The sequence below is a fragment of the Toxotes jaculatrix genome, chromosome 19 (genome assembly GCF_017976425.1).
Source record: "Toxotes jaculatrix isolate fToxJac2 chromosome 19, fToxJac2.pri, whole genome shotgun sequence".
In the NCBI taxonomy this organism is placed as follows: Eukaryota; Metazoa; Chordata; class Actinopteri; family Toxotidae; genus Toxotes; species Toxotes jaculatrix.
Genome location: NC_054412.1, coordinates 12,832,432 through 12,854,465, shown reverse-complemented (window position 1 = coordinate 12,854,465; position 22,034 = coordinate 12,832,432). Strand labels below are relative to the sequence as shown.

Genomic DNA, 22,034 nt, shown 5'->3' with positions numbered 1-22,034 from the left:
CTTAATTACGATTAATTTCAGTGGCTATGCTAAAGTGCAAAACACAAAACATGACAAGACCAAACCCCCCGCAAAAAAAAAAAAACAAAACAAAAAACAAAACAAAACAGACAGCAAGTGCTCACATTAACACTCTCTGTAGGCGCATCTGGTGACAAACATGTGCCGCCACTGCCATTGTCTGCAATTCACATAGCCTAACACGAAGGTTAGACATTTGAGCAATATGATACATGTTTGTGAAAACTATAGTTATCATACACTGTAAGTGCAGAGAAGTCGGAGTTACACATAATGACGACTAAGCGGAACTGTGCAGCTTCTGCCACTGATGTGTCTCCGGATTGTTTTTGCTGTTGCGCGTCTCGCGGCGCATTCTTTCCGGCGCCTGTTAGCATTTAGCTTGTTGACAGGATTGTCTGCGCTCGATGAAAGGAGTAACGGGGTTGATTTGTGTGATGGTGTGATTAAAAAATTGACCCAGTTTTGATGCAGACATGGCGCTTTCGATGGAGACACAGCTCCAGAGCATATTTGAAGATGTTGTGGTAATTTACATCTTTATGAGCTGGTTTTAAGGCTAACACTTTTAGCTTCTCCGGCAGCGTTAGCTTATTTCATTAACTCATGGTGGTTTTGCTAATAAAGACTCCCAACAGCGTCTCTAGAGTTTGTTTGTATGAACAGTTACGTTGTCCAGCGTGCTAAAAGTGTAACAGCTGAGAATATAGCGTTTTCATCACTAATGTTTGGCTAACATTTCAAAAACAATGAAGGCTTTAGACTTTGTGCATTGTGTCTACAAGCTCTTCAAGTTAATGTCTGAATTCAGGTTCTTAATAGTCATTCATCGCGTTATTTTTTAATACGAGGATATACTCACGTTTACAAATGAAGCTAATTCTGATGGCATGTTACATTTGAAAAATTGTTTTCATTTTCAAGCCAACTTTGAATTTTGTCGTGGTTCTTGCTGACAGTGATATTGAAGTGGGCATCTACCATTCACATCCTTTAAATATTATCCAAACTTCAATTTATTATGCTATTTTTTGGCAATTGACATGCCTGTTGAGTGTGAAAAGAATCATTGAGACAGGGGAGTATCACTAGATAAAGGATCTAGAATTGCCTGTTGACTGTTGTTTTGTTTAATAGCCTCCCACATGATATTTTCTCTGTTTTTTCTCTTTTCTCTTCTCCTCTTAGAAAACTGAGATGATAGAAGAGGCCTTTGCTGGGTAAGATGACTCTAAACACACAGACACACCCCTCCTGATGCTCTGTTGTCATTTAGTTCAGAGTTTGATTCGTTGAAGATATTTGTTTTATTGTCTTTCCATAAAACTGAAAATGTACAGACTGAAAAACAGCTTTGTTGTGGTTTAGGATGTTTATGGACACTCCAGAGGATGAGAGGACTAAACTGATCAGTTGTCTTGGAGCCTTCAGACAGTACTGGGGAACACTACCACAGGTCTCTGCTAACACAGAAACAGACACACGTTTGCACATAAGCTGATGAAGCTCGTGGATTTTTATTTTTAACCACCTCTATGTCTCTCTGCAGGAGTCCCATGAACAATGTGTACAGTGGATAGTTCGGTTTATACACAGCCAACACAGTCCCAAGAGAATCTCCTTCCTCTATGACTGTCTCGCAATGGCTGTGGAGACCAGCCTGTTACCGCCTAGGTAGAGACACACTCATAGACACACCCACAAACTCTTTACAGGTGTTTGTCTGTGAAGTTACACTCAGGGTCTATGCAGATATATTTTGTGAAGGCAGCAGTATCACTTTCAGCTGTTTCTTCAAGATATAATTAACACAGATGAATGATCCTTATGGTTTATTACATTACTAAAAACGTAAAGTATAAGTATTCATTCATATAATATAAAAATAAAAATCTCATTAACATGTATCTGCATTCATCTGTTTAAAGCTGTGAGATAACACAAACACATTGTGTTGGACCTCTTATGTATTATCCTGTCTGTTTGTCCTAATTATCCATTTAATGAATCTCATTGTCTCTCTCTAGGATGGGTGTGTGTAGCTCTGATAAGCTCAGACAGTTTGGGAGTGGGAGAGGACTCAGCTGTGGGCGTTAACGTTCAAATTGATCCGCAAGATCATTGGAGGAGTTGACTACAAGGTCTCTGAACACACTCACACATGCGAGCACAGCTGAGATGAGTTAATCAACGAGCTCAGTGATGAAGTCCTTGAAATAAGATGTTTGTCCAGATACAACAGAGTTTGTTCACTCTTTGGAGGCTGTTGTTGACAGAGAGATCAGGCTTCTAGGAAATTGCAACCTATGTCAAACATTTAGAAGTGGTTTAAGCTTGTACAACGTAATCTCAAAATTCCAGTATCTAATCCCAGAACTTTCTAAAGGCTCAGTTCCTTTATCAGGCATCACAAAAAATGTCAATAAATTTTCTCTTTGCATGTGGGGCCTTCTGAAAAGACAATTTTTAAAATTGAAATCTTAAGTCACTCAAAATGTTTTAATCTAAGGTGTGTGTGTTTGTGTGTTTAAGGGTGTCCGGGACCTGTTGAAAGCTGTTCTGGATAAAATTCAAACCATTCCTACCACTGTCAGCTCAGCTATAGTCCAGCAGCTTCTTGCTGCCAGAGAGGTACCTGTCATTCCATCTTTTACTTTTTCATTCATTTCATTTATTGGAGTTTCTTTCTGTTTCTGTGGCTTGTTAGAATAATTTTCTGTAAACACACCAAATCTTTCAGTTTAGTGTTTAAGTTTACATGAATGTTAATGTGTATTTTAGGTAGTAGAGTATATCCTGGACAGAAATGCCTGCCTCCTGCCAGCCTACTTTGCTATCACAGAAATCAGAAAACTTTATCCAGAGGGACAGCTGTCACACTGGGTGAGTGCATCTCTCTTGTGCGTTGTGTGCATGTGTGCAGCCATATTTGTGTGTTTCTAACACTTCCTCTCTAATTGTGTCGTCTGCCCTTTCTTTTTTCTCTCGTTTGTAGGTCCTAGGCAGTTTGATATCAGACTTTGTGGACAGTTTCAGACCCACAGCCAGAATCAACTCTATCTGTGGTAAGAAACACATAAACACACACACACACATACACACTGGAATCTTACAAAATATAGATCAAAAAAATATAAAGTTTTCAGATTGATGTTTTTCTCAAGGGTTCTTGTTTTTTTGGGAATCTGATTGTTGTGCTGAAGTTTTAATGAAGTCCATTCCTTTTTGAAGCCAAAGTATGATCTAAGGGGGAAAAGCCAAAATTAACAACTTTAAAGACACAAATACAGATTTAGGCAGTTTCTATTGAGCAGTGTGTGGCTTACTCAACTCTTGCATGTTTGCCACTTACCACAGACTTGTGAATACAACTCATGTGATATATACCTGTTAAGTCATTTGAAGTGTGAATGTGTGTCCCTGCAGGACGATGCAGCCTGTTACCAGTAGTGAATAACAGCGGGGCCATCTGTAACTCCTGGAAATTAGACCCCACTACTCTTCGCTTCCCCCTGAGAGGCATGCTGCCCTTTGACAAGGTAACATAAGGTTATACACACACTTCACACACCTAAGCACACATTCCCAGAAGCATTAACAATGTTTATATATGTGTTTAATTTCATTTCTTTTTTTTTTTGGATTTAGGACCTGTTTGAGCCACAGACAGGCTTGCTGCGCTATGTGCTAGAACAGCCGTACTCAAGAGAGATGGTGTGCAACATGTTAGGACTCAACAAACAGGTAAAACAATCTCTCCTTCTCCCTTTGCTTCCACAGCATACCAGGCCGCCCCCGCCTGCTGTCACATTTCCTGTCCCTTTCACTTTCTTTATTGACTCTCCCCATTCTTAATCGTTTTTGCCATCCCAAACTCTCTGCTCTCTGCGATTCCTTTTCTGCTTTTTCATTCTTGTCTCACTTCAGCTTCTCCTTGTCTGTTGTTCTTTTTCCTCTCTTTCTCATCTGGTTCACATCTTAGTTTGTCCTATTTCTTATTCTGCAGTTTCTGTTTTTGTTCATATTGACCTGTTTTTTTTTTTTTCATCATATGTCCGTCTCTTTTTACTTATCCTCCACTCCCCAACCTGTTCTCGCTTGAACCTCTCTCCTCCCTTGTTGCTCTGGTAACACAGCTATAAAAGACCATATGTAAAGCAAGCCAATGCTGTGAGCTTGACCCATAATGCACTGGTGTTAGTTTGCCCTGTTGGGTTCGTGCAGTTTCAACTCAGCCCGTCTCAGTCATCAACACAGTTTTGTTGCTCACACAAAACTATATTCAAGGCCGTATATTGGATTTTTCTCTATATTTTAACCATCAACAAATAACCCAGAATCCGGTTTGCATGTGTGACTTGGCTGAGTTGACGCCAACTGTGCTGAACGGACAGTGAACAACCTAGCTCCTTAGTCACCACTTTCTCTCTCTGTCTCTCCTTTTTTTCTTCTCTGTTTCTCCTTCTGTCTTTGTTTCTCTCCCTTTCCTCTCTCTTTTGTCCTCTGGTTGTGTGTTGTGTTTGTCTGTCTCTCTGCCATGCGCTCTCTAGACTCTGAACATTGCCCAGGTATGTTGTTGTTCCTCTTCCTGGTCACCTGACCTGCCAACTAACCAGCCCATTGGATGCTTAGCTTTTGAGGCATAATGATGTCCCACAAGTGGAAATGTGGACCAAAAAAAAAGAAAGATAAAAGAAAAGAAAACTTGAAATGGAGTAAAGGGGAAATGCCACAGAGCTTGAAATGGTCACAGCAGGGCTTCATAGAGGTGTACTGAGTAGAAAGAGACAGATGTGGCCAGGTAAATACTGGGTCGGTAGACAAACAGGTAGATAAGCTATCGTAGAGAAGCAGCAGCAGGTTCCGTTAATAACATGATGCAAGTAAATTGTTTCCTGTCACATTTCCTTATCTCTGCTTTTAATACAGCTGCACTAAAATATATTGACTGAAGCCACAGATGGCCAAATATTTTCTGTGAATATTCAGTGTCACTATATTAGATGATATTCTTGGCAAAACAAGGAGTTCCTCCTGGGCTTTTATATATTACCTATTTTTTTATATATGAAAATATTAGGCATTATAAGGTATTAAAATAAATCATCCAACCCTGGATTGCGTAAGATAGCTGACACTGATGATAGTGTGCATGCCAGACTGAGACAGCTGTGGATTCTCTGGACTGCGGTTTGTGTGTGTTTAGTCTCATCGTATTTACTCTCAGCCATTTTCTACAGGCTGTGATTCCACCTGATAATCTGACATTAAGTATTTCTGACTTCAAACCCTGCTGTTGACATTTCAAGTCCTGCTGCACTGCATGTGTGGATGTAGTCTGGTCCGTGCCTGTTGTTAGCGAGGTCCTCTCGTGTCTGACCTAATGCTGCTGCTTTCTGTTGCACTGACCTGGGCAAAACTACACTGTGTTGAGTAAGTAGTGGTCTTGACTTGGGCAGCAGTATATGTTAATATAGTGTAATCACATTAATTAGTTGAAATCAGTCTTGCAAATCAAGAGACTTTGTCAGAGATCTTGCCAGCCTACCATATAACAAAATTAAACAAGTACAGTGCAATGGCTAGACGGCAGTAACAGGTAGTTTGTGCACCCCTTACAGTTCAGAAAAAATATCCAAAAGTCCACTGATCACTCTTATTATTATCAAATTATTAATTCATTTATAGTAATGCACAGGACAGACTGGTTGTGTTCGTTTTTACATAGCAGTCAGCTGTAATGAGTTGGATTACATTCTTAATTGTAAATTGATGGATCTTAAAAATGATTTTGTCTCACAGTCATGTCTTCTACTTTCAGCCTAAACTAACTTGTGATGCTTTTGTTGTTGCAGTATGTCAGCACACCTAATTCTAATGCAAACTGTGCCATCCAGTGTGAAGCTTGTCATTTGTAAAGGTCATGCTTTGATAACTCCACTCCTTCATAAACTCATTTATTCTCCAAAGAAAACCTCTTGTCTCCCCAGTTTAGAGATGGGATGATATTTTTGTTATGAAAAAGTTCTGAGCTTTGATATCAGCATATGAATTTAAAAAAAAAAAAAAAGAAGAAGACATGGCAAAGTGTGAGAGACAAAGCGAAATTCTCTTCCTCACACTCAGTTCTCACTCAGTTTTCTTGTATTTTGTATGTTTAATCTCGGTTTTGCCCAGGTCGGCTGACGAGTGATTCTGATTGGCTGTCTGACTGGATGAGTGGACTCTGACTTGTGTTGCATGATGTTCACTGGTTAATGATGTGCATTAATGACAGATGGTCAAGGCTTGTTTGGGCTTTTTGCTTCAGTTTGTACCTTGATGATTGTCACTGAGCCACGTCACCAACTGCAAGTCGCATCCAGTGGGACTGAAAACATGGAGGAGAAGCTTTTTATGTCAGTCACGAACGCTCCTCCTGTGGTGATTAATAAGATTACATGTTGACACGAATGCTGATGAAGTACCTGCAGTTCACTCAGAAATGGCAGCATTTTAACAAACCAAACGCAGCAGCAATCGACAAACATGTCATGTTGTTCTGAGTTTCTGTCATAATGGTGTTACATAAATAGACGTAGGATAATTTTTTTATCTACAGAAAGAGCTACTTAGAGGGGCGGTGCAGGTCACGATGGTTTATTGTAATTGCAGAATTTTTGTTTATTATCAATAGTTCACAGACTAAAATGATATTTTTCATCCAAACACCCAGGTGTTATCCAAAATGTAAGTACACATCTGTGTGTGGCTGATGACTGAGTTGCCACCTGACAAAGCCTTGCATCTACGAGTAGGGCTGTGATTAGAGTCAGACACTGACTGTCAGTGGCAGACAGATGGCATTTTTATTTGCGTTGCAAGCGATTACAGGCAGTGATTGCGATCGGTGGCTGGCTGACACTCATTTGGAGAAAAATGATTATTGTTGTGAAAGTTCACCTAAATTGTATTTTGGCGTAGATTCGCTGGTGTTTTTCTGGCTTGTTAGGAATTTGAATAAATAAAGAGCATCCTGCCAAACCAGGCTGCCATTAGTTGATATGATGGTAGGTGATAGGTGATAGATTATAGACCAGCCGCCTGTATGGTTTCACTGCTGGCAGGACACTGGTGTTTGACTTTAACTAGGTGAAAGCCGTTTGGTTGAATTTCTTTGTAGATGTGGACCCCTCTCACTCTCTCTCCGTCTCTCTCTTGCCCTCTTTCTCTTTATGTGGGTGTGTTTTGGGGCAGGGGAAGAGGAGTGACAGTCAGCCTCACAGTTCTTCTTCTTCTTCTTCCCCATCACCCCACCCTCCCAAACCTGTTAGCCTGCATGCAGGAATGCGTCGCACTGTTTAGTTCGATTTGGTGTTTCGTGTTGTGCCGTGCTGTTCTGTGCCGTATTGTGCTGCTCCGTGCCGTGCTGTGCCGTGCTGTTTGGTCCCTTGCTATGCTGTGTTCCAGTTCTGTGGGAGGGGCTCTGTGAAGTCCCACAGGTCAGAGATCCTCAGTCCTGCTCTGTCACTGTCGAGTGAAGTTAGAAGAAGTTTCTTCATGAAATTCACACATAGCTGAGGCATCAGTCCAGCACTGTTTTATAGTGCCATGTCTACACAGTCTTACACATGGTATGCCAACTCTAGCCCACGCAAAAGAATGCACTTGGCCCACATTTGAACATGTACTGTGTTTACTACATGGACTTAGGGCTTTAATATCTCATTAACCTGCCTTCACATCACTCTCTACCTCCCCTGTCTCTTCTTCTCTCCAGCCATTTTTCCAACTTTCTCCTCATTCCCTTCCCCTTTTCCCTTTCTCCTCCTGTCTTTCATTGATGGTCTCTTTACATGGAACAGTGCTAGTTCATATATGCCAGTGAGGTTCACATTACTAGAACATCTGGAGGTAAAGGTAAACGTGGAAAAGAGGTCACAGCCAGGTTTACCCAGCTGACAGAAGCAGGAAGGAGACGCAGTCCTGCATGCAAGGGATGGGAAAAGGTTTTTTAAGTCAGTTTCTAACAATGGCTTGAGCATCTATTAACATATTTTTTTATGTGTATATAAAGTATATTGATGATAACCTTCCTCTCATTCTCTCCCTCCCTCTGTCTTTCTTTCTTTCTTCTCCCCTCCTTTCCCTCTGTCCTTACATGTTTCCTTCACCCTTCTTTCTCTCTTGGACGTCTTTCCCTCCCTTTCTCTGTTTAACCTCCTCTCTCCTCTCCTGCCCGCCATTTCCTTTACCCTCTAACACTCCCCTCCTGCCCCCCTGCCAGCATAAGCAGCGTTGCCCGGTGCTAGAGGAGCAGCTGGTGGACCTGGTGGTGTACGCCATGGAGCGCTCCGAGACGGAGGAGCACTTCGACGCCGACATCGGAGGAACGAGCCAGCTGCTGTGGCAGCACCTCTCCTCCCAGCTCATCTTCTTTGTGTTGTTTCAGTTTGCAAGCTTCCCACACATGGTGCTGTCGTTACATCAAAAGGTGAGGAGGAAGATCGGAGGCAGGGAGTCTTAATGAGCCCAAGAATAAATGACTGAAGTCACACAGATGAACAACACATGCAGTATGTGTCACTTTAAAGCCACCACAGAGGATGGCGTGTCGAAGCAAATTATTAGTAGTGCGATTGTGCAGCAGATGTGATAAAATGGATTATGTGCACTGCAGTTTGCAGGCAGCTCAGGCACTTACATAACTGTCAAAAACAAATTGTTAGAATTTCTAATATTCAGTGAAGAGTTGTGTTTACTCCTGTCACATACGAACAACCCATCAGTTAAGTAAATACTGCACCAGCTCTGTAGACTTTCTGCCTCCTGGGCAATGTATGTAAAAACTAAACAAAGCGGAATATTCAAGGCCAGAGAGTACAATAGTATTTATTAGGGCTGAACGATTTCTCGTTTTCTGATCGAAATTGTGATTTCAGACAACGCGATCGCAAAGCTGCGGTGTTGTTGTTTTTTTTGTTTTTTGTTTTGCAGTGCTCCTAACTGACCCAGGATCTGCTGTGCCAACTATTTTACACATGCATGCCGTCTCCCTATCTGCCAGGCTCGTTAATTAGAAGCGGCATTGCTGCTCGTGGACAGGTCAGGCTAACGCAATCAGTGTAACCTGCTGCACCTGCGCCTTAATTACTGAAATGGCTTCAGCTGGACCAGACGCTGAGTTACAGCATTAAATCCCCATTAAACACAGCACGTCGGTCATTTGGGAGTGTTTCGGGTTTGAGGCTGCAGACGTGCACCAGAAAAAAAGTACTGTGCAAAACCTGTCGCGCTAAAGTTGCAACATCCAGCGGGAACGCAACCAATTTATATCGGCGCTTGAAAAATCACCACAGGTATTTGCACGACGAAAAAGTTTAGGTGAAAAGTTTAGCGAAAATAGTAAAATAACTGCCGTTGCTCAAGGACTTCATAGAATGTACATGTACGTTTCTTAAATAATTTGAAAAAAATTCTTTAGTTTTCATTCTTGCATTAGAGTAATGGCATTTAATGTTTTAATGGTATGATGTAATTTTGTCATGTTTGTAAATGTTACTGTGCATTGTGAATATTGCACTAATATCACTTTTTTTTAATCACGTTTTTCTTTTCTTTTCTTTTTTTTCCTCTCTGTCCTTTCTCTTGCAGCTTGCAGGCAGAGGTCTTATTAAAGGGAGAGATCACCTGATGTGGGTTTTGCTTCAGTTCATATCAGGGAGCATTCAGAAGAACGCCTTGGCTGACTTCCTGCCTGTCATGAAGCTCTTTGACCTCCTTTATCCAGAAAAAGAGGTACACATCTGCCAAGAATTTGCTTTGGTTTAATACGGTTGTTATTCCTATTGCCCCACTATATCTTGTTTCATGTGTTTTCTATCTAGCAGTTGGGTGTTTTTATTGGCAGTGTTATAGTTGCAGCTGTGGAAGTGGTGGTGCCAGGGATCATAATTTTATCTTATTTCCAACTTAATAGGTTGTACCATCAGATTAATCTGTTTTTTTTTTTTTCTCCCTCTTCAGTGCATCCCAGTTCCTGACATTAACAAGCCTCAGTCGACTCACTCCTTTGCCATGACCTGCATCTGGATCCACCTTAACCGCAAAGCTCAGAGTGACAACTCCAAACTACAGATACCCATACCACACTCTCTGAAACTACACCATGAGTATTTATCTTTAAAATACTAAATACCGTGAAATGTGTGCTTTGCTTTAGTATTTTTAAAACTGTGCTCTGCCATAAGTGTGTATTTCCAAAGTGTACCACAGATGGACCCTAAATAGTGAAATAAAACCCAAGCTTACCATGAAACTCCTACCATAATCCACGCAGACCCTGTGTGTAACATGATGACCCTGCCTCTGTCCCTCCTGTCTGTTAGGTTTCTCCAGCAGTCGCTGCGAAACAAAACCCTGGGCATGTCCGACTATAAGATCGCCCTGCTGTGTAACGCCTACAGCACAAACTCTGAGTGCTTCACTCTGCCGATGGGCGTTCTAGTAGAGACCATCTATGGAAACGGATCTATGAGGATCAACCTGCCCGGCACCAACTGTATGGCATCAGGATCAGTCACCCCGCTGCCCATGAACCTGCTGGATTCACTCACAGTACATGCAAAGATGAGGTATGGAGAATGGAGATGAGATGCTTCATTGTATGAATCGATACTGTTTACAAGGACAGTGAGTTTGACAGAAAGGTACTCAGGTGGTTTCTTAAAGACATTTCACTGTCTATCTCTGCATCTTTGTAAGTCTCAGTCTGCCTGTCCGTCTCCAGTCTGATCCACAGCATTGCCACACGGGTGATAAAGCTGGCTCATGCCAAATCCAGCATTGCCCTGGCCCCTGCACTGGTGGAAACATACAGCAGACTGTTGGTCTACATGGAGATTGAGTCGTTGGGCATCAAAGGGTTCATCAGTGAGTACAGTTTATATGTTGGCTGTGCTGAAAAGTGTCAGGTGCAGACATCACAAATGGTAATATTTGACCTCATTCTAGTATCACATCATTTTTTTTTTTTTTTTTTTTCCTTAGAGAATAATGGTTCTTTTTGACAGTGTTCAGCACACAAAGCATAAACACACACTTCTCATACTTTTTAGAAGCACTGATTATCAAGCAGTGTGAGGACGAAGCAAGAAAAATATGACCATTTGTTTAACTTGTCTTGTTTAGACTTAGGCTTCTTGTCTTTAACCAGTGTGAAGCACATTAAAGTTAAAATGATTCTCATTTGAATCAGTTTAGATCAAAGCCAAGATTTGAAAGAACGCTACACATCTGTTCTGTAAATATAAAATAATACAGACAAATCAACTAACCTTTATTAACAATAGTGTCTGTGTGTTTAAGGTCCTAGGTTGCATTGATTATCTCATAATGTTTCATAATGTTGATACCTATGAATTGATTTAGAGATCCTTCCCCTCTGTGAGTGAGTGAGTGAGAGAGACAGGTTTAAAGGCAGCAAGTTAACCTCAGCCAAGTCTCTCATGTCCCATCCATTCACAAATTTCTGTTGTGAACTTGACCATGACTGAGTAATCTAAAAATGAATGAATAAATAAAAGTTGAAATCCTTCTGCGTGTGTTTTCAGAATTTGTAAACGTGTCCAGTGTCTCCCAGCTCAGTTGGTATTCAGTCAGTAGTTCTTGAGCAGACTGGCTCAGAACTGTTGTTTGTCTCTTTGAGCCGACAGACACAAGCTGAATAATGTGACTCTTTCTTGTTCAGGCCAGTTGTTGCCCAACGTGTTCAAGTCTCACGCTTGGGGAATCCTGCACACCTTGCTGGAGATGTTCAGCTACAGGATGCACCACATCCAGCCGCACTACAGAGTCCAGCTGCTGAGTCACCTGCACAGTCTGGCTGCTGTACCACAGACCAACCAGAACCAGCTGCATCTGTGGTAATGTGCACGCACACATTCATGTATATACAACACACTCACTGTAACTCCCTACAGAATTAGATTCTATCACTGTTGATCTACTGTTATTACTAAAACCTCACAGCACACAAGATTGTATAAGTAAAGAAGTACTCCAGCACTGCAGCAGCTTAAGCTTAAGGTGTTGGTGATGACAGGAATTTATAAGCAATACTTGCTTATAAATTCAGTGGACTTGGATTTAAATTTTATTGCCTCTGGATTAATGTCATCATCTGCAGAGTAAAACTGTGAGAAAGATAACAGAGCTCTAGGCTTTAAGATTTTATTGTAACTATTATAAACTACATTGTTTAATTATGACAGTAAAGCCTGATTTGATATTATAATTATGCTGGTAGAGAATTATTGGCCTAACTCTTAACTTAATTACAGGTGGTTTGCATGTTAACCTCACAAGACAATGTGATGCCATACAGAAACACCCCAGACCACCCAGAAAATACCACTCATTTAAGCAAACACCTTGCATGTTTTATTTTTTATTTTTTTATTTTATTTTATTTTTATTATTTATTATTTATTTATTATTTATTATTTTATTATTATTTTTTTAATTTTTAATTTTTAATTTTTTATTTTTTTTTATTATTAGTTTTTTAATTTATTTTTGATGTTTGTTTGTTTGTTTGTTTTATTTATTTATTTATTTAGTGTGTGTGTGTGTGTGTGTGTGTGTGTGTGTGTGTGTGTGTGTGTGTGTGTGTGTGTGTGTGTGTGTGTGTGTGTGTGTGTGTGTGTGTGTGTCTCTCTTTCTTTAGTGTTGAGAGCACAGCTCTGCGGCTCATCACAGCGTTGGGGAGTTCGGAGGTGCAGCCTCAGTTCACCCGCTTCCTAAACGACCCAAAGACGGTTCTGTCAGCTGAGTCCGAGGAACTGAACCGAGCCCTGATCCTCACCTTGGCCAGAGCCACACACGTCACCGGTAGCACTCACCCTGGATTTATTTTTTATTTTATTTATTTATTTATTTATTTATTTATTTATTTTTTCTTCTTTTGTTCATCTGTTGGTTGCTCTGTCTTTCCTTTACTCTTTCCTTTCATGTTATTTTTTTCTGTTTCTGTCAATCATCTTGAAGTTTAATTGACTTGTCTGTCCCAGTTTTCCATGATGCATGGTCAACCTCTTTGTCTGTGTGCAGATTTTTTCACAGGGTCCGACTCCATCCATGGGACTTGGTGTAAAGACATTCTCCAGACCATCATGACCTTCACGCCTCACAACTGGGCCTCACACACTCTGTCCTGCTTCCCTGCTCCACTACAGGTGCACATATGGTCGCTTAGGCATGGATGACACTGATGCAAACTTTTTTTTTTTTTTTCTCAAATCAAATAATTTAATCCTGTTGTAATGACTCCAACCCCTCTCTTACCTTCAGGCGTTCTTCAAGCAGAACAACGTTCCTCAGGAGTCTCGTTTTAACCTGAAGAAGAATGTGGAAGAAGAGTACAGGAAGTGGAAGTCTATGGCCAATGAGAACGACATCATTACCCACTTCTCCATGCAGGGCTCGCCCCCACTCTTCCTCTGTCTGCTGTGGAAGATGCTGCTGGAGACAGACCACATTAACCAGATAGGCTTCAGGTGGGCTGTCATTATTTTGTCCCTGTTATTTAGACCCAGAAGTTACACTTTTACTTACTATATAGAGTAACTTCTACACAAATTGTGCCTACAGTGTTTTATTTTTTTTCACAACACTGAACACCAGTGAAAGTAATGAGGGTTGGTACTTATCACATTTCCATGTGTGGTGTGTATTACATGTGGTAATGATGCATCTCACCACTGATGTTGAGGCATTTTAAATTCACCACTAATTGGCAGGGGTGGGGGGGGGGGGGTCTCTGAGTAACATCTGTAGCTAATTGATCCAGTGGGAGACTACAGATGTTGTGGTGTTGTGCGATGATGACCTAACTTTAGCCTGACTTTGTGTCCCTCAGGGTGCTGGAGCGTATTGGCGCTCGTGCGCTTGTGGCTCACGTGCGCACATTCGCAGACTTCCTGGTCTATGAGTTCTCGACCTCAGCTGGAGGACAGCAGCTCAACAAGTGCATCGAAATACTCAATGACATGGTCTGGAAGTACAACATAGTCACACTGGACAGACTGATTCTGTGTCTGGTAAGGACAAACTCATGTACAGAGACATATACATCTCCTATAAGTGTGACAAGGATGATGTGTCATTCTGCTTTTCTCTCCTCCCTCCAGGCGATGCGTAGCCACGAGGGAAACGAGGCTCAGGTTTGCTACTTCATAATCCAGCTGCTGCTGCTGAAGCCCAACGACTTCAGAAACCGAGTTAACGACTTTGTCAAGGAGAATGCTCCCGAGCACTGGCTGCAGAGCGACTGGCACAACAAGCACATGAGCTACCACAAGGTAGGCATGGTTCAAAAAAAACAAACAAAAAAAACAAAACACACACAAAGTTTTAGACCAAAAAAAGTGTAATGAATTCTCAAGACAGCAAGGACAGATCTGATTTAAAAGCACAAAATTCAAGTTGTAAATTTACTGTGATGTTGTTCTCCTGCCAGAAATACCCAGAGAAGTTGTACTTTGAGGGTCTTGCAGACCAAGTCAACCCTCCCATGCAGCTCCAGCCTCAGTACCTGCCAATCTACTTTGGCAACGTGTGTCTGCGCTTCCTGCCAGTCTTTGACATCGTCATCCACCGCTTTCTGGAGCTTCTTCCTGTCTCCAAGTCTCTGGAGACACTGCTGGATCATCTGGGAGGGCTGTACAAGTTCCACGGTGAGTAGAGCTGTCTGAAAATGCGCAGCTGTGTAGATGAAAGTTGAGCAATAAATACATGGATTAAACATGACAAAGGGGGAAAAGGCGCCACCTGCTGGCATTCGTCTTTGGTTGTCCTAACTGGTTTGTGTTTACTGTTTATGTGCAGACCGTCCAGTCACCTACTTGTACAACACACTGCACTACTACGAACGCCACCTGAGAGACCGAACCAACCTGAAGAGAAAACTGGTGCACGCCATCATGTCTTCACTGAAGGTATGCACAGGAAAGGAGCATACATGGACCCATGTTCTAACAATGTGTTATTTATTAAAACCATACATTGTGTGTATTTTATATGTATTATTATTTATTGATTATTGACTTTTTTTCTTCTTCTCCTTCTTCTTCTCCTTCTTCTTCTCCTTCTTCTTCTCCTTCTTCTTCTCCTTCTTCTCCTCCTCCTCCTCCTCCTCCTCCTCCCCCTCCCTCTCCCCCTCCCAATGGTGTAATATTGTGACAGGACAACCGTACCCCGGGTTGGTGCCTTAGTGAGACCTATCTGAAGTTTGGCATGAACCCCAGAGAGGACAACGTGTGGATCCCTGATGACACCTACTACTGCAAGCTGATTGGACGCCTGGTGGACAATATCCTTCATTAATCTTGTCCTGTTGGTGGTGGACAGATCTGTCACTGTTCTCTGTAACAAAGTTACCCTGATTCTGGCTAGCAGAAAATCACAGGCCCCTGGGGAACCTGAATAATAGATTTACCTAACTGCCAATACTTCCAGTCTCCCTCGATGCATCTTGGCTTTAATGTGAGACAGTAATTGTACATCTGCAGTTAATTTAATCTCAGTTTATTTTAGTGCCGCCAGTGGGGTTGTTAAAATAGAGGAGAGTTATTGAAAACAAAGTGGAATCTGTGGAAGTGGTCCATGGACACATAATGCTTCCCTGTCACTATTAAACCTTGTTACCTCCTCATGTGATATTTACCCTCCTTAACTCTTTCTCACCCATGGCGGGAAAGTCACCTGGCCCTTTCCCCAACTGTGACTGGAGGTTCAACGAGTTCCCCAACCCTGCGGCCCACGCCCTGCACGTCACCTGCGTGGAGCTGATGGCTTTGGCCGTGCCGGGGAAAGATGTCGGCAACGCTCTGCTGAATGTTGTGTTGAAGAGGTATGATTCACAAACAGCACGTAAAATTAAATTTGTGTGTTAGGAGATGGTAAATATGCTTTTTAGTTTGTGTGGGCTGCAGATTCATAGAGCATTTCAATTGTCCATAAAATTATTAATTTATGTTCTCCTTTTAGCCAACCCCTGGTTCCCAGAGAGAACATCACAGCTTGGATGAATGCAATTGGACTTGTGATCACTGCACTTCCTGTAAGAAAAAACACTCAAAGGTCTTCACAGTGAAGTTGCATCGAGTTTGTCCACCATAACCACGTCTGCTCTCCTTTCCTCAGGAGCCCTACTGGATCGTTCTCCATGACCGCATCGTGTCTGTGATCAGCTCTCCGGCCCTGACGTCCGAGACCGAGTGGGCAGGTTATCCCTTCGCCTTGCTGGACTTCACAGCCTGCCACCAGAGCTACAGCGAAATGAACTGCAGCTACGTGCTTGCGTTAGCACATGCCGTGTGGCATCACTCATCCATCGGACAGCTGTCTCTGATTCCAAAGTAAGGAAGCCATAGTCGGTCTCCTGGTTTTTTTTTTTTTTTGCTTGCTTTTTTTTGCTTGCTTTTTTTGCTTGCTTGTTTTGCTTTGCTTTTTTTGCTTTTTTTACTTTGCTTTTTTTGCTTTTTTGCTTTTTTTGCTTGTTTTTGCTTTGCTTTTTTTTGCTTTTTTTTTTGCTTTTTTGCTTTTTTTGCTTTTTTTGCTTTGCTTTTTTTGCTTTGCTTTTTTTTTGCTTTGCTTTTTTTGCTTTTTTTTTTGCTTTGCTTTTTTTGCTTTTTTTACTTTGCTTTTTTCGCTTTTTTGCTTTTTTTGCTTGTTTTTGCTTTGCTTTTTTTTGCTTTTTTTTTGCTTTTTTGCTTTTTTTGCTTTTTTTGCTTTTTTTTGCTTTGCTTTTTTTTTGCTTTTTTTTTGCTTTTTTTGCTTTTTTTTTGCTTTTTTTGCTTTTTTTTTGCTTTGCTGCTTTTTTTTTTGCTTTTTTTTGCTTTTTTTTTGCGCTTTTTTTTGCTTTTTTTTTTGCTTTTTTTTTGCTTTGCTGCTTTTTTTTTTTTTGCTTTGCTGCTTTTTTTTTGCTTTTTTGCTGCTTTTTTTTTTTTTTTGCTGTTTTTTTGTTTTTTTTTTGTCCTCTTAATACTTTTTAGCCTATGTAGCATTTATGACTGTCATGTCATCATAAATGTATGTGTGTGTATAGATTCCTGTCAGAGACTCTGAAGCCCATAGTCCAGACAGAGTTCCAGTTACTCTACGTGTATCACCTGGTGGGGCCGTTCCTGCAGCGCTTCCAGCAGGAGAGGACCCGATGCATGTTGGAGGTACACACAGGAGTTTGACACAGATGTTTTAGATAACAAACTCAACTAAAAAGTATATATATATATATATATATATATATATAAAAGCAATTTTGCACTATAATGTTTTTCTATATGGCTGTGTTTCAGATTGGTGTGGCCTTCTACGAGATGCTCCAGGCGGTCGACCAACACTGCCAACATCTCAGCTACATGGACCCAATATGTGACTTCCTCTATCACATTAAATACATGTACACTGGAGACAGTGTGAAGGAGCAGGTAAGTTTTTACATTTCATTGTCTATTTTATTCACTACACAAACATGGTTTTCTAAACTGAACAGTAGTTATAATACAAGATAGTAATAATACAAGAGTACAACAAAAAATAATTGATTAAAGATACTAAGAACTGAGACAAGTGGAGACCTTAGTCACCCAGCTTTCAAGTAAGATTACATCTGTGAATTTGCTGCTCCTCAGGACACCGGTTTGTGTTCCCATTTTCCATTTTTAGTTTGAATCTGTCACCCTCCTGTGCATCAAGACAAATCCCCACCAGTGTCCAGGACTGACACAGAATTAATTAGAGGAGATGAAACTGAAGCTTTACTCTGGGCTTGAGGCTTAGATGTAGTGTCTACTTTTCAGATCACTGATTTAATGGACAAAGCCACTGCTGGACACTGAGAGTAGTATTTACTCAAGCTGTATGTGTTGCAATTTTGGGGGCTGTGATTCAAAACAAGTGGTGTTATGTAAATGAATGTTTTGAACTGGCAATTTCATTGTATCTTCATTGTACAACTGCTTTAGATAAATAACTGTACAGGTCAGTTTAAACCCAAACCATGTCTGTGGCATTTATTATTTATCCCTATTGGTCATTATTTACCTCATTATATCAAATTAGCCTCGTGTTGTCTGTGTATTTATCTCTGTACATCTTACTCTAGGTGGAGAAAATCATCATGACTCTGCGTCCGGCCATGAAGCTGCGTCTGCGCTTCATCACACACAGCAGCAAGATAGAGACTTCATCATCAGCTGCTGCTGCCGCCGCCACCTCCACTTCCACCTCCTCCTCCACCCCGCAGCCCCCTCCCTCCTCACTCTCGTCATCCTCTGCTGCTGCCTCGCCCTCCTCCACACAGCATACACACACGCCTTTGTAGGCGGCCTAGGTAAACACAGAAACAGTTACAATCATGACCATGGATGTTTACACACAGCACAGTTAAATATTTTGAGTTTTTGCAAATATTTTTACAGCAGCTTTTCTTAATTAGGATCATCAAGTAGCAATCATACAGGTTTATTGTACCTTAATAAACATGAACTGTGTAGAGCAGGTTGTCTTGATCATGAATTTTGTGTATAAAAACCATTTTATTTCCAAAAACTCAACTTGTTGCCAAGTGGGGAAAAAAAAGAAATGGTGGCTGAGGTAAAGGATCTGTCAGCAAACTGTACAGTAATATCCAGTTCTCATTACAGATGGTTATGAGAAAAGTTATAATTTTTTTTATTTTTCTGTCTGCAGTCATTTTTATATTGTACATTGATTACTTCATTAAAAAAAGATTTTGGTATTCTGGTCTCAGCTTTTTATTTGTTCTTCCTTCTACAACTTGTCTGTGTGGTTTAAGTCTTTTATGCACAAATGCAAAAGGAAGTTACAGAAAATCAGGCCCGATATAATGTCACCCAAAACAGCTTTTTTTTTTTTTTTAAATGCTGTTTTGTTTCTGGTGCCCTGATAACTTCAGCCTGCGGTTTGGCTGGATGTGAAAACCACACTGTCTATGCCATTTCCAGCTAACCTCCATCTCTCACACTCTGAAGAAACACCTTTTCTTTAGGTGAGTCACACTCAGGCAGGTCATGGCCTAGGCAACCCAGTTTCTGAGGGTGCTGTGCTGATCGACTGTGCCACAAAAAAGAAAATATACTAACCTGACACCAGCAGGGGGAGTCCGGCGTTTGCGGCTCCCTTCAGTCATTTCCTCTCAGTCATACCCAGTCACAGCATAGAGAGAGGAAGAGAGACATTAGAGACCCTATTAGAGGCCCCATTAGAATTTTTTTCCCTGTCTCTCTGCCAGAGGGATATCTCAAAAACATCTGAACAGATATCCTTTAAATTTGGTGGGAAGCACAGCTTTGAGCTTGGATTTTGGCAATGTGTTGGATCTGGGATTTTTGCCATTTTGACAACTGGCAATGAAACTAATGGTGAGAGAAAGACTTGATTCCAAATCCTGGGGGTATATTTGTTGGGTCAGTAAATCAAATTATAATTAAAGTGCTGCCTTTGGGTGTCCAGCAAGCTGGACAAGAGAAGCACTGATGATGCTTGCAGTCTCATTTCGCCATTTAAAGTTGGTATTCAATTATACATTTTTGCTCAAGCAGCTGTCTTTGTAGCAGCAAGAATGACATATGTATCATGAGGAAAAAAAAAATCAGACCTTTAAAGCAGCATTTAACATCAAAATACCAAAAAAAGATTTCTTTACTTTCCTCACTGGTTGAAAGTTTCAAGTTTCACCTCTGAGCATCATTGATGGGTGTGGTTGGGTGCGGTCCCACTGACCTTCACTTCCACTCCTTTACAGCTGGGTATACGAAACTGCACCTGCCACACACAACAAAACATGACAAACTGAAATTTTGACCTTATGATGGCGCTAAAAGAATCCACTCAAACCACAACACTAATGTGGCTAAAACACAGACTATTAAACACATTTTACATGGTTTTGCCCTCCAGTTATGTGACAGGCGGAGCCACTGTTGTGCCTATAAACCACACCCCAGAGTGCATGTGTACATCATCATCATCATCATGTTAGGTTGTGCTTCAAGCTTTAACACCATCAATCACTGAGATGTAGACTGTATGTAGGGGTCAGTGACAGGTCAAAGGCCTGTTTCGTGTTTTCTGAAGTGGCAAGATAAGACTTGTTTACTGCATCTTGGTGCCAGGACTAGTGACTAATTTGATAAGTGCGAACACTTTCCCCACTCCCTTCCTGATCAAGTCCAAAGTGCCAAGGTTGGAAGGATCCTTACACGGTCTGAAGTGTCACTCTGAGCCCGTTGTCCTCCGCTGAAGAGCGTCCTCATTCCCCTCAGCACAGTATTTAAATCTTGACAAAACCTGTTTACGCAGAAGAAAAATAAGACTAAGATCAGTCATAAATCCTACTCATCCGTGCTCAATCACATTACATCTTCACCAGGTCAGCTGTAACCGAATTACATGAACATTATGCAATCTGATGATCATTACATTAGAGACCTGAGCGTCTCTGGTGATTCTCATCGCGATGATGGAGCATATTCAACTCTTAGGTCGTCCTCGCTTTTGGCTTTGGTGGGAAGTGGCTCCATGTTGAGAAATATTGATTTTTAGTTTTCCAGACATGAAGCCTGATATCATCATTCCTCTTCATTAAAGTTTCATGTATACTAGGTCAACCATGACTTAATCACATGGCTACTAATGCTATGTTCTCTGGGCGTTTAATCCCATTCTTCTTTCTGTGCGCGCGTGTGTGTGTGTATGAGTCATCACGTGATCTCTGTATAAGGCCTGAGATATAGGTCAGGGTACATGCTGTTGGGCCTGCGGCTCACCCATTAAACTCTGGCCCTAAATGTAGCCTGGCAACATGCAGGTCTGTGGGATGTGGACACCATGGTCCGATAAAGCTGTTGTTACATATGTGTGTTTCTGTTTCAGTTCAGCTTGTGTTGCGTGGGAAACCCTGGTTTAAATTTAGTACAGCAGTATATAAGGGTTGTGAGCTATGTGTCATCATCTATTGATTCTGGACATGTAATTTAATTCTGCTTTATTCCTAAAACTGCATCCCTAGTAATCCTAGTTACTGTTTATGTTTTAGTATCAGTACTCTGATTTTAGAACTGAACATTTCAGGAAAGCAGCACATACATATACATATACATATACATATACATATACATATACATATACATATACATATAATAAATGATTATCCATTAGCAGGATGTTTGCATGATGTTCACATGATCCACCTGAATGATTACAAAACAAAAACAAGCGTTTCAGTTTGAGGAAATGATTGGTGAACTCAATGAGCTCTATCTACTCCAGTAAGAGGCAGATTACACTGCTTCCCACTCACTGCTAAAATACGTGCTGAGTGTCGAGCGTTCTCTCACAAACTCATAAGTTTGCTTGCAATCCAGCGGGTAATATTTTGTAAGGATAACTGGTAGGATTTATCACACCACACTGATAAAGTAGGTGGATATGCAGTAGAGTGTGTCACAAGCCCAACATGCAGGATGTAAAGGCATGTGACACACAACATAATACTAAGCATTTTCTATTAGACAAAAAAAAAAAAAAACTACTGACATTCAGAATGAAGTTTACTGCCTTTGGTGATCCCCTGGACATGACCACATCAAATTCACATCACATATAAGTTAATTTTGGCAATTCTATAACAAGCATAATAAGCAATCAGTCATACAAGTCATCACTTCTATTCATCTTTCCAGCATGTTTATAGTAATACTGTTCTCTGGTAAAAAAGACACACACACAAGTTACAGCTGTGAAACGTTGCCCTTTTTTGTTTCTCATCCTTTAAAAGGACACAAAAAGCCAAACACACACACACACACACACGCACAGCCTTGTAAATTCAATACCACAGTCACAAACAGTATGCACACTCAAGTCTTTCCTCCAGTCTTCCTCCTTCACATTCAATTATTGCTAAATGAGAAGCTCGGAGCTAAACACACATGCACAAACACAGAGCA

General features: G+C 41.1%; 1 protein-coding gene across 1 annotated transcript; it reads left to right on the top strand.

The window, feature by feature from the left end:
- The first annotated feature begins 392 nt into the window (after positions 1-392).
- Positions 393-18,802, top strand: med23 (mediator complex subunit 23). Its single transcript, XM_041064530.1, is given in 31 exon segments — positions 393-548; positions 1,210-1,241; positions 1,390-1,477; positions 1,571-1,694; positions 2,049-2,086; positions 2,088-2,162; positions 2,554-2,652; positions 2,803-2,904; positions 3,017-3,086; positions 3,448-3,560; positions 3,670-3,765; positions 8,288-8,494; positions 9,655-9,798; positions 10,027-10,172; positions 10,389-10,634; positions 10,790-10,932; positions 11,750-11,924; positions 12,728-12,891; positions 13,111-13,235; positions 13,351-13,556; positions 13,919-14,099; positions 14,190-14,360; positions 14,519-14,735; positions 14,887-14,996; positions 15,244-15,370; positions 15,745-15,910; positions 16,048-16,120; positions 16,204-16,418; positions 17,108-17,228; positions 17,358-17,489; positions 18,167-18,802. Coding segments are annotated over 31 exon segments (4,176 nt in total). The 5' UTR covers positions 393-497; the 3' UTR covers positions 18,386-18,802.
- Positions 18,803-22,034: the final 3,232 nt, after the last annotated feature.